At 39.4% G+C, this 16,189-nt stretch overlaps 2 protein-coding genes across 2 annotated transcripts in view; both read right to left on the bottom strand.

Annotated features, from left to right (window-relative positions):
* Positions 1-2,670: 2,670 nt before the first annotated feature.
* On the bottom strand, positions 2,671-7,375 carry znrd2 (zinc ribbon domain containing 2). The gene is made up of 4 exons (XM_085175776.1): positions 7,245-7,375; positions 6,655-6,806; positions 4,640-4,724; positions 2,671-4,130 (listed from the first exon to the last, which is right to left on the bottom strand). Exons 1-4 carry the CDS (start codon positions 7,258-7,260, stop codon positions 3,694-3,696), a joined length of 690 nt encoding a protein of 229 aa, XP_085031902.1. The 5' UTR covers positions 7,261-7,375; the 3' UTR covers positions 2,671-3,693.
* A 1,692-nt stretch (positions 7,376-9,067) lies between these two features.
* arr3a (arrestin 3a, retinal (X-arrestin)) overlaps positions 9,068-16,189 on the bottom strand; it is a 7,613-nt gene continuing 491 nt past the window's right edge. The window contains exons 2-18 of the mRNA XM_085175772.1: positions 15,120-15,151; positions 14,336-14,366; positions 14,170-14,230; positions 14,022-14,066; positions 13,729-13,919; positions 13,371-13,430; positions 11,897-11,973; positions 11,651-11,786; positions 11,467-11,551; positions 11,304-11,376; positions 11,064-11,201; positions 10,809-10,892; positions 10,692-10,715; positions 10,552-10,601; positions 10,402-10,421; positions 9,899-9,929; positions 9,068-9,585 (exon numbers count right to left, since the gene is read on the bottom strand). Coding sequence (XP_085031898.1) covers positions 10,417-10,421; positions 10,552-10,601; positions 10,692-10,715; positions 10,809-10,892; positions 11,064-11,201; positions 11,304-11,376; positions 11,467-11,551; positions 11,651-11,786; positions 11,897-11,973; positions 13,371-13,430; positions 13,729-13,919; positions 14,022-14,066; positions 14,170-14,230; positions 14,336-14,366; positions 15,120-15,127 — 1,068 coding nt within the window. The 5' untranslated portion in view covers positions 15,128-15,151 and the 3' untranslated portion in view covers positions 9,068-9,585; positions 9,899-9,929; positions 10,402-10,416. The remainder of the gene's footprint in view (positions 9,586-9,898; positions 9,930-10,401; positions 10,422-10,551; positions 10,602-10,691; positions 10,716-10,808; positions 10,893-11,063; positions 11,202-11,303; positions 11,377-11,466; positions 11,552-11,650; positions 11,787-11,896; positions 11,974-13,370; positions 13,431-13,728; positions 13,920-14,021; positions 14,067-14,169; positions 14,231-14,335; positions 14,367-15,119; positions 15,152-16,189) is intronic.

Here is a 16,189-nt window from a genome sequence, read left to right as displayed (position 1 = left end):
ACTTTCCACATTGTAGACACATACTGAAAACATCAAATGCATGAAGCAAGATATATGGAGTCATGTAGCAAAAAATAAATAATTGATAAATAGCTCTAAATCTGTTTTATATTTTAGATTCCTAAAAGTAGCCACCCTTTGCTTTGTTGACAGCCTTTGCCTTCTATCAATGAGCTTCATGATGTAGTCACCTGAAATGGTTTTCGCTTCGCAGGTGAGCCTTGTCAGGTTTTATTTGTGAAATTTCTTGCCTTCTTGATGGGGTTGGGACCATCAGTTGTGTTGTGCAGAAGTCACAGCTGGTACACAGCTGACAGCTTGCGTTGACAACTGTTAGAATTCATATTATGGCAAAAACCAATCAACTTTAAAAACTGAAGGTCAGTCAGTCCAGAAAATGGAAAAACTTGGAATGTGTCCCCAAGTGTAGTCGCAAAAACCATCAAGTGCTACGATGAAACTAGCCCACATGATGACCGGCCCAGGAAATGAAGACCAAGAGTCACCTCTGCTGCTAAGGATAAATTCATCCAAGTCACCAGCCTCAGAAATCGCAAGAGACAAGGAGGAAGAGAGAACTCTTGTGTAGGGATGGGTACCGGTGTCCGGTGCCATGATGGCACCGGTTCTGACATAAACGGTAGTAACCAGACCGAAAAGCAGCGCACATTTCGGTGCTTCATTTCGGTGCTTTTTTTTCCTGAGCTGTGATACACTTTGAATTCTAGCCAATCATTTTACGTTTCCGAGGATAGTAGGCGGGTCCAGGTACGTACGTTCTTTTAGAGCAGAGCTACAGGTTAAAAACGCCCAAGGCGAAGCGGTCAAAGTCTGGCTGTACTTCACAGCAAAAGATGCAAACTCAGCAGCCTGCAACAAGTGCTTTAAGATGATACTGTGGAAAGGAGGTAACACCTGAAATCCGATGAAACACCTGGCAACGCATAGCGTTTTTTTTTTTTAAAGCCGAGAAATGTGCCGTATCAATAGCTTGCTGCGAGACCTCACACCGAGCACATCTACTGCGTGTGTAGCCCTAGCCCTGCCAGTGTAGCAGAAATGATGACGGATGATGATGGCAGCAGCAGCTGTTCTTCTCTGCGTGAGTAACTTAATGTTGTTCGTGTGTAATTTACGTTGAGTAGGCTAACCACGTTATTACATTAATGTATGTAAGGTGAACTAGCAAACATCATCATAGCTACATGCGGCTGTCTTCTTGTTTGATGGCAGATACTCCCTTCACCCTGGCCAAAAAGGCTAAAATGACCAAAGAAAAAGTGGAAAACAGTTAAACATGAGAGGTTTTTGGACAAAGTTTGTGTTTTTTCCATTGTTTAAGCACTGCTTCCAGCCAAGAGTGATACCATATATGCCCTATAGCTGCAGAAAAGGCTAACATTGTTATCTTTTTACAAAAAAAACAGCTGAACATGAGAGGTTTTTGGACCAATTTTGTGTTCTCCATTCTTTAAGCACCGGTTTGAGCACCGTTTAAGCACCGGCACCGTTTCAAAAGTACCGGTTTGGCACCGGTATCGGATAAAACCTAAACGATACCCATCCCTACTCTTGTGTGCTTCTTATCTTTCTCCACTTCCTTAGAGAATCCATTATCAGTATTCAAAGAGGGATTGATAAGAACAGAGAAGCGCCAAAGTAAAACATCTGTTCTTGCCACTTGAAAAAAATAAAATAAACAACTACAGCTCAAGTTTCATTTTGAGGCGCTGTTATGGAGTCATTAGAATGACTGAGTGTTATTCTAAGTGTTTTTCACAGGGCGTAGTAGTTTAAATTGGGTATAGGTGTGGATGCAAGGTAAGAGAAGTTCCGAAGTGCATAGAATAAAGTGCACTTCGTGCACACAAATTCATCTTTTGTGTGAAAAGATGAATTTGGCTTGCAAAACAGGTCATTTTTATTTTATTTTATATAAAAACCCCTGTGTAAATCCTGTTATCTATAATGTTTACCAATACAAAAAAAAATCTGGAAGATGATCACTTTTGGACTGGATGCTTCCTCACCTGATGTGCAATTTCTCCGAGCCCCAGCACCATCCCCTGCTGGAGGTCAGGATGTTGCAAGTCCTTGGGCAGCAGCTTCAGTGATGAAAAGACACCACCCAGTGGACAGTCAGCTCCGTGGCACAAACTCTTCCATCACATCATCGGGAGACGCAATGGTACAGATAAAACATGGAAAACAAACCTTAAGTGGAAACAGTCCTTATGTATTTCTGTTTTATTCTCACAAAACATTGCTGCCCCATCGAAACCACACTTTCCAAGTGCAAAGCAGACTAGATGTAATGTGGGGTAACAAATGTGAAGTCAAGCTTTCAGACAGCATCCCTGCTTCACCCGGCTGCAACAGCACGATTGTCCTGATTTTCAGATAAAGTGCACAACGGTGGTTTCTTTAACTGAAGCACTTCTCTAACTCCAGTTAAATCCCAGACCAGCCTGCCACGCAATAAATCAAAACTTGCATGGAGATGATGCAAAAGCCATAAACATTTATTTTGCTTCAACACATCATTCTCACATTAAAACTATATTTTGATGTGTTTCTGTGCCACTGTAAACGACTTTAAACCCCACCTTGTGTGTGGATGGTGTTGTGTATGGAACCAGCCCTCTTATGAAAAGAAACAAGCTGCAGAGCTCCTGAACAAGAAGTGCTTTATTGTGATACATTATTAGAAATCTTTTACTACCTTGATCAACACTGAAGCTGGCTTTTCCTCTATCAACATACAATTCAGAGTATATTTGCTCTCAGCTTTTTTCAAAGTATTATGTCTGACTCCCGAACTCTGCGTGCTCTCATAGAGACATCGGCGAGCCACCTGACCGTCACCATTAGGCATCAAACACATATACAACAAAAACTTTCTACAATGACCATCTTTGCACTGCCACAATGTCAGAGACATCAGAAACAGATCCAGAATGAGCAGCAGGCTTTGTCAGACAATACAGGGCCACATTAGAGGAATGACGCATTTTGGCAAAAATACTGACTATAAATCTGAATGTAGTAAAAGATCCCTTATAGCTATTTTCCACCGACATGTGACTAGTGTGAAGCCAGTTCTGCCCAAGGAGGACCATCCCAAATTTCCACAGGTTTGACAATCGAGTGGTAAAGAGAGGAAGAAAGGGTCATTTCTAAGGGGAGATAACAACGCAGGACAGACTCTGTTGGCTGCTTCAGCAAATCATTGGTGAATATCTGGTGATAGCCCCTCTATCAGACACTGACATCAGTGGTTTCAACTTAGGGTCCAGCATTTGTAGTGCTGTATCAAAAAAGCTGGCTTTTTCTCAATGGAAATGCATAGAAACATGTGTTAACTGGCATTTATCTCTTTGCTCTATAGATTAAACCATATTAGAAGAATTTAATCACAGAATGGGTTAAATTAATTATGTTTTTAGATTAATATCAGCTCTAACTTCCAAAAGAGTGAAAAAACAGTCAAATTTGTAACATTTCTGCCAGCTATACAACTACATTAATCCAAGAGTAACCGGTGCATTTTTGATGTTATATTCCTATTTTCATAATACTTTCTGACCAATTTTGAAATCATCTCTAAGCAAGAGAGAAGCTGAACCAGAGTCATTACTCCAAGACAGAGGCAAGCAGAAACAGTGTTCCAGGGTTTCAGCCAGTCTGTGGCAGCTACTGGGTGAGCTCCTTGAGGCTGCGCAGCGAGTTGGCACAGCTGTTGATGAGGCTGCAGAGCTGGATGCTCGCTTCCAGTGAGGCTGAACTTTGTAACTGGTTAGTGGCCCAGCGAAGTTTGGTGAGGACAGCTTCCTCGGCTTCCTGCAACACAAGTCGCTGGGCAGAGCTCTGTGGAGTAACTGAGGGACGAGCTGGTGCCAGGGCTGCAGTGGAGGCTGGAGTTGAAGGAGGAGGGACAGCCGGTGGAGGCAGAGGAGTTCTTCCACCTGCGGCAGCCCCCTCACAGTGCTCTGGTCTGGGCTGGGGAACGGACATATTTTCCTGACTGCTGCTGGGGCTGTCATTGAGCTCAGGAGCCTGGGACGGTGCGGGGGACTGGGCTGCGAGCTGCCTTTCCCTCACCTGGGACAATGCAGCCTGAGCATTCAGGGCTGGGAGGAAGAAAAAAAAAAAAAAAAAAAAAGGGCAGACAATGTAACAAGAACACAAAGTGGGCTAACATATGTATGTTTTTTTGAAAAGATATTTATAATTATTTACATGGAAAACATAAGACTATGTGATTTAAAGGTTTAAATATCTATTGTGTGGACCGTTTGTGAAAGGGTGGTCGAGTAGCAATTTATGTTCAATCTAGTTTTGCAGTGTAAATGACGGTTTCCAAATCTTCTTCTAAACAATTTGAAATTTGTAACTTTAAATGTAAATTTGTCTGGTTGAGCTGAAGGGTTTTAAACAAATTCTAAGGACACTGGAGAAAACATCATTGGACAGCTGTTCCTACTCTTAATGTGTTAATGCTACTCTTTTTTTTTAAATTTGTTTTATTTTTTCAGTTAATTGTTTATATGAATTCTAATGTTTGAAAATGTAATTTTGTATAGATATCTCAATGAGGTTTACCTGTATAAATACATTTGAATTTTTTTTTAATGCATACCAGGGTTGTCTTTGTCAATATCAGAGTCCAGCTCCTGGCATGAGACGCAGTAGTTTTTCTGCTGTTTGTCCTGGAGAAGAATAGTCTGAAAAACACAAATACATAAATGATGCCACTCCTCACCTTCTGTTCATGATAACACCTGCATACGTTTTTACACAATAATAATAATAATAATTTTTTAAAAAGTGCCACTTTGCACCATCAATGACACAGCAAAACCATGTTTTTATATTTCCTAGCACAGACGATGACACAAGCCCAGGCATGTTTAACAAGAGATGATGATTTAGGACCCAAAGGAGCTACTTAACAAAAGGAAGAAAAAAAAAAAGGTTGTTTCACTGCTTGAGGCAAAAATACACTGTGTAATACAACCAGGCTATGAAGTCAAACAAAAAAAAAAAAAAAGAGATATCTGCAGCTGGTGATGTGAAACCGAATGTAAACATGACTCCACTGAGCATCGCTGGGGCACTCCACATGACAGGAAGAGCATACAGTGGATTGAAATTACTGATGCAGTTAACATGGTGGTAAAGGAGGGTTTTAACCCTCTACACCCCATAACAGTTGCTCTAAACTTCCCCTTAAATGCATGTTTCTACTACAATTGTGTACACACTATATTTTAAAATATCGGAATAACAATTACACCTAACAACAAATTAGGGGGGGGAGACACATTTCAATTAAACATTAGGCGATAATTCACGTTTTCATCCCAGTCACTTTGTCTGGCATTCATGTGTACTAAGTGAAGACTCTCGGATCACCGTTTACCTCAGCTGTCAATATGCTGGGTGAGAATCCCCCACGTGCATTTGCATTGGGGGAGTTTTACAGCTTCTGAAGAAGGCTGTAAAAGTTGGTGATGAGTCAATGAGTCAGAGAAAGTCACTCCTTCCTGAGGAAAGTGATACTGAGGCGAGTTGTTGAGGATATCCTGAACTTCTCTGTCAGTAACCGCTGCTTTTTCTTTTTTCCCCTCTGATGTGAGCTTGTGTCAGAAGCTTTCTTTTAAGTGGATCTAATGTTGTCAGCCTCTATGAATAAAATCTCAGACAATGTGAGAGTGTAATCAAACTGTTTATCAGAGGGATTTTTATTTAGCTGGCACAATGTTAGCGTATAACCAGGTGGTGTTGTTATAGTTGGTATGTTGCCAGCTGTCTGGAGACAGGAGTGTCTAATCTGCTGACAACCAGGTGAAATCTGGACTAAATAAGTATTTTTAATGGACATTTTCTTATGTTAAAGCATGTAATTCAGTTCACAAGATGAGACTACAGGTGAGCAGGAAGAGGATGAGGTGGGCATAAGGGAGAAGTGGTGAATGAGGCAGATGAAGAAAAGAGAGAAAAAAATCCATCAACCTTCCTGGTTCCTCACACATTCAGTGCGTGAGGAAAATCACAGTGATTTTTTCCCTTTTGATCCCACACTCGAAAATTCAGTATTTGATGAAATACGGGATGATGACGATGGGGTTTTAATTTAACAAAGTCACATAACTTTTAAAATGACAAGAGGGTCAAAACGACCCCCTTCTTGTGTTAAACAGGTGGTTAAAAAGCTCAAAGATATGAAATCCCAGGTAGAAAATATTATTCAATTTTATTAGGTGCAGGTTAAGTTCATTTAGTTGGAATAGTTGTTGTGAAACTGCTATTATTTTAACCTTTTTTTAAGCTCTTACTTAAAATTTCCAGGGATTACATTATTTAAGCCATTTCTGGGCTTACATTTGGCCTTTGCTCTCTCACTGTTTATCATGCAGTGTCAGTACTATTGCACTATAACCCTGCTGGCATCTTGTGACAATAGATCCACACTTCAAATTAGGCAGTCTTCATTTTGTTTGCTGCTGGCTGGGAGCTGCAATCATCAGGACGTTGATATTTTTCTATACTTAGAAATATAATTATTGCATATTTATTAAAATACCGTGATAACATATCAGAGGCTAACTCGCCCAACCTGACAAACACAGCATAGCGTCCTGCTTCACTCACCCCACACACTTCGCAGGCTTCTCCAAGCATCTTGTACCCTTTCAGCAGGTAGTCTCCCATCAGCTTGCTGATTTTGTCTTGCCGCTCCCTACGAGCCTGGATCACCTTCATTTCTGCTTCTGTTGGAGGCTCCCACTTAAAATCCTCTTCATCTGCAGGTCAGTAACAGCCGAAACGTTTAATTTTATTTTATTTTCAGATTTCAGACCACAACTATCCTTCTATCGTATTCTTAATACTTTAGGATTATAAACAGTCTTAAGCGCTGCTGTAACTTGTGGATACTATTATATGTCTGCTTCTACTTTACCGTTTCAGCGGGATTATAACAAAACCCTTTTGGCACTGTTTTGAAGTGTGACTATCACAGGTGAACTGCTCTGCTAGGAAATGACAAGCTAGCTAGCAAACCAGCCGGGCTACCGTTTGGCTAACAACATGTTTACGCTGGCAGCGACGAATTTAAAAGCAAAAATAAAGTAACCCAGAGGAACAGCCTCAATAAAAAGAATTTCTTTTTTTAAATCACAATGCAGGAAAGCAGCAGAAATGTCAAAGTCAGCTTGTTTTTATAACACAAGTTCACAAACCTCCATTCAAAGCCATGTTTCTTCTGTGCTACACGTTGGACGTGATGACGCAATGCAACGCTTCTTCTTCCTCTTCGTTCGGCAAATATTTAAGCACAGCTGCCTGCCCCTAGTGGTAAATAGTGGTAAATACCACAAGAGTGAAATTTGGTGGGCAGCGTTCCCACTCCTCGCTGTTATAGTCAAAAATGGTAGCAATAGCGCCACCGTGTGCTGATTAGTTAATTAACCTAAACAATTAAATCGTTTCAGCTAAACTTCTCATATGAGGATTAAGTGGATGATTTCTTCTTCTTTTTCTTTTTCTTCTTCTTCTTCTTATTGTAATAAATTATTAAGAGAGTAGGAGCAGTGTACTTTTTTAGCACAATTTTGAAAATTGGAAGGGTGCCTGAGAAATGTAAGTGCACTAGAGAGGGATAAAGCTGATGGCTACACCATGAAGCCACCCAGCACTTCAGCTGTTCTCCTTGTTACCATCTGGCAGACGTTACAGGAGTCTGTCTGCTAGGACTACAAGACTTAAAAACAGTTTTTACCACCAAGCCATACGACACCTCAACCACAACACTTAAACACACACACACTCCACAGGACACACTCAGAAGCTACCTTGCAGCTTCACAAGTACTCTGTTTAATCTGCACTGGTCACTCCACTTTATTGTTATTGATATTTATATTTAAAAAGTGTAATACTGCAATTTTCTGCTGCTCATTCCTGTGCAATATCCCATCTGCCCCCCCCCCCCCCCCCCTCCCGTCATATTTCTTTTCAAGATTTTCTTATTTAATCACTAGTGTACATATATTTATATTTATAGATACATATATATTTAGTCATCTTTTCTCTTTTACCACGTCTCTCTAATATTTTGTTCTTTACCATTTTTCTATTTTTTTTATTATTTTATTTTATTATATTATATTTTATTATATTTTCTTCTACTGTACCATGCTGCTGAGTGACTGCTGCTCGTCAAACACATTTCATTGCAATGTTGACCCTGTGCTAACTTGCATATGACAAATAAAACTGAAAACTGTGGGAAAGACTTGAGGAAGCTAAATTATGAAGAGAGGTGACTTTTAGTGAACATGAGTATGGCTTCAAGCTGAGAAAGCGCACTACATGTGTGATGTTTGCTTTGAGAGTGTTGATGCAGAAGTACAGAGAAGATCAAAAGGAGTAATGGTTGGAGCAGGACATGTATAAGGACGGTGAGACAGTGGCGAGGTGGGTGGTAAGAGTCGGGTTTAAGATGGATAAAGATTTTAAGATTTCCATTGAGAGTGATGATAAAGGAGAAGATTAGAATTAGATCAAAGGGACAAGTAGGGTTAGAAAAGCAAGGCTGTGATGGTTTGGACATGTGTAGAAGAGGCATTGTAAATATATTGGCCGAAGGAGGTTGACCATGGAGCTAGCAGGCAGGAATAGAGGAAAACAACACAGGAAGTTTGTGTATATGTAAATATGTAGGTATACCCCAGACATGATGTTTTTATGTCGAGAAGACATCTGCTATGGCCTAAATATATTCAACTTTAATTGAAATTACACAACTAAACTATAACCTATAGGCAGCACCTAGATGCCATAAATTTATAGAACAGTTGTCTTTGGGAGCATTTGTTTAGAATCCAGTCCTTCAGTTCCAATACAGAAGAGGGTTGATAGTGTTTTCTTGAAAGTCTATCTTTGGCATTTGTATTTTCTAAAGTAGTCCTCTGGCCATAAGTAAAGTGCCCTCCAGTATCTACTCTTATGATGTGAACAATGAATGAAAACAAGACGACGAAATTAAGAAAGAAAGAAAAAAATTTAAAACCGTCTTTCAGGCAATTTTATTGTATTTTGGGATGTTTCATGTGTCCAGTCTAAACCATAATCCAGCACATTTCACATGGAGAAGTACATCATTCAAAATAATGAATGAACGCACCACAATAATCAAAAGCACATCAGCTTTTGAGGGTTTCTCTCTGATTTTCTGTTCATTGCCTTCCAATCACATCCTGCAAACAGGCAAAGGATAATCAGAACATGCTGCTACAGAAGTCTGGGGTGTCTAAATGTTGGATACTAACATGCAATCCAAGCATTCTCTCTATGGCTAAAATTACATTTATTCAACATGACCACAAAATCTGCAAGAGGACTGATGTTACATCTGTACACATATCATATATATCATATGTGTCTGAAAGGTAGATGTCCTCAGTTGCTCTGTAACGACTTGGTGTGAGGACACCAGTCGTGTTCTTTCTTCTTTATTTTTGTCACTTCCTTTTCTTGTGTTCCTGTGGGTTTCTTTTCAGTGTCCAGGGTAATATCCTCTCTTGAGAAGTAAACAGAAAGAGATGTTGGAATCTGTGATGTCATTATATAATATACTTCACTTTTTAGCATCAGAATTTCCTCTTTAAGAGTATAAGGTGTCATAATCATTCCTCATAATCTATTGCTTTCATGTATTTGTAATTGTAATTTACATTATTAAAAGCAAAGCAGTTATCAACTCAATGTCCTGGAGGAAGTTCTATATAAAACAGTGCATATCCTGTCAACACATTTAATGACTTTAATTTTCATCTTACAAAAATTCATAAATATAGCAGATGGCAGGTTACATAGTAATAGCTGAATCTCACCTTGACTATGATGGTGTTTTCATTTAAGACACTGTTAAAACAGGAAAAGGATACAGATAAATTAATAACAATGGCGCAATTTATTAATGAAATAATAAGAAAAAGAAACATAAAAACAAATCACACATATGGTCCGTTTTTAGTTAGAACTCTGTAATTTGAATAAAAGAAGAATGAAATCATTGTTAATGAGTTTAAAGACTATATAATTAAGACAAAGACAACATGCTCAATATTGAAACTGACACTGCAAAATTTGTATAAAAAACCTATTCGAGCTTTTTAAACATGCTGCTGATTTCAAATACAAATTGTTTTAACATTTTATATGCTTATGTATGTTTTCCATTGTATTACATTTTACCACTGTATGCAATTTTTAAAACATTTTCTTAAAATTCAGCTTTCATTTGTTAGCTTCTAAGTCAAGTCCTAATAAGGGAATGTCTAGGTGATAGCACCCAAAACAACATGTAAATAATAAAGTATTAAACACAACTTACACCAGTGTATACTCCTTATTCTGCTCCGTGTAGAAAAGAGATTAGCACAAAGGCGAGAACGTAATTAGGCATGAGAGTTAAAATCATTTTAAAGGCACTTATATAAATTTTTAGGAGTCTTTTAGGCTCTACAAGGTAAAAATAAAATACCTTCAGGCTTGGGGTGCATGAGATTCAGTGGGAGCTCCAATGTGACATCACTGCAGAGAAAAATGAGCCAAATAATGTGAATGCATGCAATCTTCATTTCTGTATGGATTGTGATAATATTGTTACTAAATATTACTCACCTGGAAGTGAGGCCACCCAGCAGACTACATGGAGAAAAGAGGAAAAATGTAAGCCGGCCTTTGCCGTTTCATTCTGTTTAATCTTGAACGGGGTTTACTTGTGTCAAAAATACTTACCCTCCTCCAGCCACCATGAGGTTAATTTTAATCTTGTAGGAAACCAGGATACCCAGCACCTCTTTTTCTATTCCCTGTCGCAGCCTGTGGAGGACAAAGCGCAGGGATTTGAAGGATTAGAGGGTTTTAAATTAGCTGAGTGTACTACTGTAAGACATTGCGGACACTGAACAAGAAAGCGGATGGAAATGTATAGCAACAAAAAACCGACAGAGAAGAGTGTTTCGCCCAAACTTTACACCAGTGTGCACTTACATGGTGGTGGAGGCCAAGTTGGTGTCCTCGTCCTTCAGTCGACCGTCCAGCGCCAAACCTCTTTTCTCCTTGTTATCAGCGAGCACAGGTGTGATGGTCAGAGTGTTTTCGAAGCTGCCGTTAGAGTCCACCGTCTCTCTGCAGAGAGTGAAGAGAAACACATAAGCAGATTGACCCAATTTTATATTTTCATTTTGCTTCTGTGACATTTGCTGTGCTTTCAGTTTTCTGCCCACATACCCGAACTCTTGGTTAAGAACACACTTTGTGTATTTGTCTGCCGAGTAGAGGACGATGTCTGAGGTTTGGTCCACTATTGCAGGGAGGAAGATATAGAAAAATGTTATTTCTTTATAACATTTTCAGGATTTATTTCAGTATTTCAGTGAATAGAGGTACCCACCATTGATTTTAATTTTCTTGACTGTTTTGTTGCTCTCGTTTTTGATTTTGATCTTGATTGGGATCGCTTCACCATGAAAGTACAGCTGCGGCAAAACAGGAGAGAGATTTTAATTGGTTCACTGCACAGCTCCCATTTGTGCAGTGAAGCTGAAAATTAGGGAAGTAAAATTTTGCTGCCGTACATCTTTCTCCATTGACGCTTCTAGATGAACAGGCTTGTCAGACATCATGAAGCTTTTGCAGATTTCAGCCTGGGGCCCGGCGCCCACCTGAGACGGGGCGTACTGGATTTTACGAATGATGAGACGGGCGGTGTCCCTGTCAGGGCGAAGGAGAGGGAAGGAAGAAGAGATGAGGTGAGGAAAAATGAAATGGAACAAAGAGAGGCGAGATAGCAAGGCAAAAGACATTAGTGGAAGTAAACTCACTTCTTTTCAATCTTTTCATCGGGGTTGTTCTTTTCCTTGGCAAGATAAGTTTTGACCTCAAAGTCAACGCCACAAGCCTGCAAAGTACAGTGCAGTTGTAAACAGCTGATATTTAAACAATAGGGGTGCAACGATACACAAAATTCACGGTTCGGTTCGGTACTTTGGTGTCACGGTTCGATATTTTTTCAATACAAAAAAAATGTTCATGCCTTTTTAATTTGCCGTTTATTAAAATTATAAATATATATTTTAACTCAAAAGAACAGTTTTTAAAGTTTTAAATTTAATGCAATAAAAAAAATCTCTCTGATCGAGAAATCACTCATCTTTGGAAAAGAGAGTTTATTACAGAGAAATGGCTCTTTCCAAAATAAAAGCTATACTATACGCTTCTTCTGGGCTATATTCTCAGCAGCATATTAAACATCAGGTCCCCATAAGGAGACTGTCTAAATGACTCGGGAAAAGTTTGTAGCATGCGTGCTTGTTGTTTTTGTCTGCTTCCACTTGTCTTTGCACTAGGATGATGTCAGAGTAAATGTGCAGTCATATTTGTTGTGTTCCCACTATTGCTGTCAGCGTTAATCTGAAATGACGTTAACGCCACAACACGGCAAATATCCGTTAACGAGCTACCACTGATCGCCAGGTGGGTACACGTTAACGAGCTAACTGCGCTAACGCACTAGTTCCCACCAATGTAATTGAGAATTGCGTGGCACATCTGACATCCAACATACTGTTTTACTTTTGTCCATGACGCTTACCTTCAGGGTCATATGTCACATGAAAACCAAAATAGTTCCAAATGAGTTCCAGCTCTGAATGAGGGTGGGGGAGGTTCAATTTGCCATGTTGCAAGGAGAGCTTAACTTCTGTCTTGCTAGCTTGCCCTGCGCTCAGTGAATCTGTGTTCGACTACTCCGCCTAGGCTGCACTGACGAGCGCTGATCCACTGAGGGCTCAACAAAGACAGCATCGTCAGAAGGAAAGTTGATAAAATAAATTAAAAATGTTGTATTGTTCGATACATATGCGTACCGAACCGAAAGTACTGTATCGAACGGTTCAATATCGATATGAGTATCGTTGCACCCCTATTAAACAAGTGACATCCTTGCCTATATACTCTAAGGCATAGGTGTCAAACTCTGGCCCGCTGGCCAAATTTGGCCCGCAGCCTAATTACATTTGGCCCGCAAAGCCATACCAAATTACTATTAGAGCTGGCCTACTGGTATTATACAGCTAATATATATATTGTTTAGTATTAAGCTTTGCTTGTTCCATATTCAGTTTTCCAGCAAAACTTATTTGAGTCCATAAGAAAAGATTCATTCTTATATCTGGAGGAAGATTTTTTTTTTCAATAAATATTAATGTTAACCCGCAACTTTGTTCCAGTTTTGAATTTTGGCCCACTGTGTATTTGAGTTTGACACCCCTGCTCTAAGGTAAGGGGATGCCTCACCTTTCCCTTGTCATCAGGTCCAGGCTGCAGAGAGACTGAGCAGGGTAGGTTGTTTGGAATCTATGGAGACAAAGACTAAGATTTATAAGAAAACACAAGAGCTACTTCCATGAAATTACAAAATAAAGCATAATTTTCGATATTCAGGAAGAAAAAAAATTGTTAATTTGAGCTTTTCCTCGTTAAGAAAAAACATATAAATGTCTATTAAATATTCAGTATTAAAGTGGAGTAACATCATGTGTCATTGAATGTTACATGCACAATTTCTAAAAAAACAAAAACAACAACTCTTTCTCTCATTGCTGAGGTCATAAACTGCTTGTCGTGCTTAATTTTGTGGTCCTGAGTCACACACCTCAAAAGAGAAAGGGTGTGCGTTGTCTCCTGCCTTCTTCAGCAGGGTGTCGTGCATCGCACTCAAGGCAGGCTTCTCGCCATTAGGATAGAGTTGGGTTTGCAGCATCCAGATGTCCTTCCTGAAGCACAGGCCCATCACATCCAGGTCATCACTACCATAACGGAAGGCACATGCCAGCTGCACGAACACTGCAGACAGGTGTAATTACATCAGTTACTTCACAATAATTGGCAAAAGTTTCTATTTATAGAACTGAACCCAATTTAAAACGGCGCTTTATGTGACGCTACCTTTTCTGTCTCCGAAATCTGCTGGGTCCAGCTTTACGACGCCGTCTGCAAGGGAGCAGGATTACAGGCACGGTTATCGTCTTCATAATGACCATGCATTTGCAGACAAACACAAATACAGAAAAAACACTCTGTAATAGGAACGTACCAACTCTGTCCACTTTGTCCACATGATCCACATAGTCTCTCTTCCCCAGGTAGAGGGTCAGCTGTCACATTGAAGAAGGGAAAGCGTAGTGTTTCAGAACCTTTTAAGTTTTACCCCTTTTTCAGTCTATTAAAAATTTTTTTTAAGACAATAAAAGAGAACATACCCCTCCGTTTCCACTGGTCTTCTTGAAAACCCTGTGAAGCAAAAAGGAGAAACACCACTCACCTTAAAACTCAACCTTTAAATTACAGTTAAAATATTAACCTCCTTATCCTGGCAACCAGGGAAGAAATAAGTGTGTGAAATGTTGAATAAAGCTGGAGAACCCGTGTTTTTAAAAGAAGAGTACATCCACTTACATCCATGGAGTTACTGTCGGGCTTAACAAGATAAAATAGTGATTAAATTTGGATCCTGTGGGTAAATTTGGTTTCTTGGCAAATGACAGAAGGGCTGGTGATCCTTTATTCCTCGTTATCCAGTTAGTAATAGCTAAGCGTGGAGCTGCTTTACCTCATAAAGCCCAGATTGAGAGGCTGGCTCAGGTGAGGGAGCTACAAATGCTGTAAGAGGGTTCCCCAAATAACCAATTCCCACTGTCATCACATAAAGCTCAGAGCTGTGTTACCATATTTGAAAATGCATGTTGAGAGACTAAGCCTTTTACAGACCTTAAATAAATACTTTAAAACAAATTGTCCCTTTTAGGAGTTGGCTGACCATCCTATCTACAACTCCACCAATTTCCATCAGATCACAATTATTATCAACTTTTCGGCCCCTGGCAGATTTTCTTTAGGTAAAAGGGAAACATCTTTCCACTAACAATAGCTTTGGATTGTTATGTTTTTTGAGTATGAGAGAGAGAGAGATCTTTAAATAGTTTGATTAGAATCAGCAGTTCCTCTGGGACATAAAGATAAAAACAAAATGTATCCGGTACTTACTTTGCCATCTCTAGAAGGTTTTTGGAAGTATTCTGTTGGAAGAAAGGTGAAAAAAACAAATGATCAAAAAGTGATCAGGAGGTCACAGATCTATAACAGAGCTCTCTGGCAGCTGGAGTGATGCTTTCATTTGAGGGTACAGAGGGTTAATCCTCTGCAATAAGATTACGCCACTGGTGTTAGGACTCTTCCACCAAACTGGTGTTTCTCTGTCTGCTAACTGACCCCCGTGACCTCACAACAAACAACCAAAGATTTACATTGCACACGTGGTTATGTCACAGTATGTTTCTCCTAAAAGTGCCAAAGTCTTTCGACTATTCAAGGAACACTAAATGGATAAAACCCATTCATCACCTTTGATAGCATTCCAGGACTTTAGCTCTCTATAACTCCTAAATAAAGATTAGTCCTGAAGGGTTAAGAGCACTACAAGCACTTAAATACATATTTTCAAACACATCTGCTCATCATCTTCCAACATAATCTCCAGTCTTCAGGTTGTTTGGTCTTATGTATTTTTAAACATCACATCATATTTCTCTTTAGAAATTTGTTGTTTTTTTTCTATTGGCACCTTCTGTCTCAACTCCAATCTCCAATCTCATATACAAATATTATGGATAAATGCAAAGAATGAGAATAAAGTCTTGGTTAATTACCCAGATGCCTTCAGGCTAAAGTTGCTTTGGGCTACAGTTACTTATTTCAGTGCCAGGAGCAGGTACAGCAGCTTCCTGCCTCTCTTCTGATTGGCTAATTGCTGTGCAATTTCAGCATATGTGATTGTTGCACATCTCTTCAAAAATACTGAATTATGCCTTTGTTAGATTCTTGCTCAAACCACAGAGCACTATATTTAATATTTATTGGTCAATTACTCTATTTTACAGTGATTAAATAGCATTCTTGTCTGCAGATAATTTAGTAGACATACTGAAAGCCACAGAAAGCAGATGTTTTTGTTACATATGTATTATTGTAGCATCTACCTTACAATATAAAGCGCCTTGAGGCAACTGTTGCTGTGATTTGCCGCTGTATAGCTAAAATTGAATTGAAAATTGAAT

Source organism: Neolamprologus multifasciatus, chromosome 10, assembly GCF_963576455.1.
Source record: "Neolamprologus multifasciatus chromosome 10, fNeoMul1.2, whole genome shotgun sequence".
NCBI classification, from domain to species: Eukaryota; Metazoa; Chordata; class Actinopteri; order Cichliformes; family Cichlidae; genus Neolamprologus; species Neolamprologus multifasciatus.
This window is presented reverse-complemented; position numbering and strand designations above follow the sequence as displayed.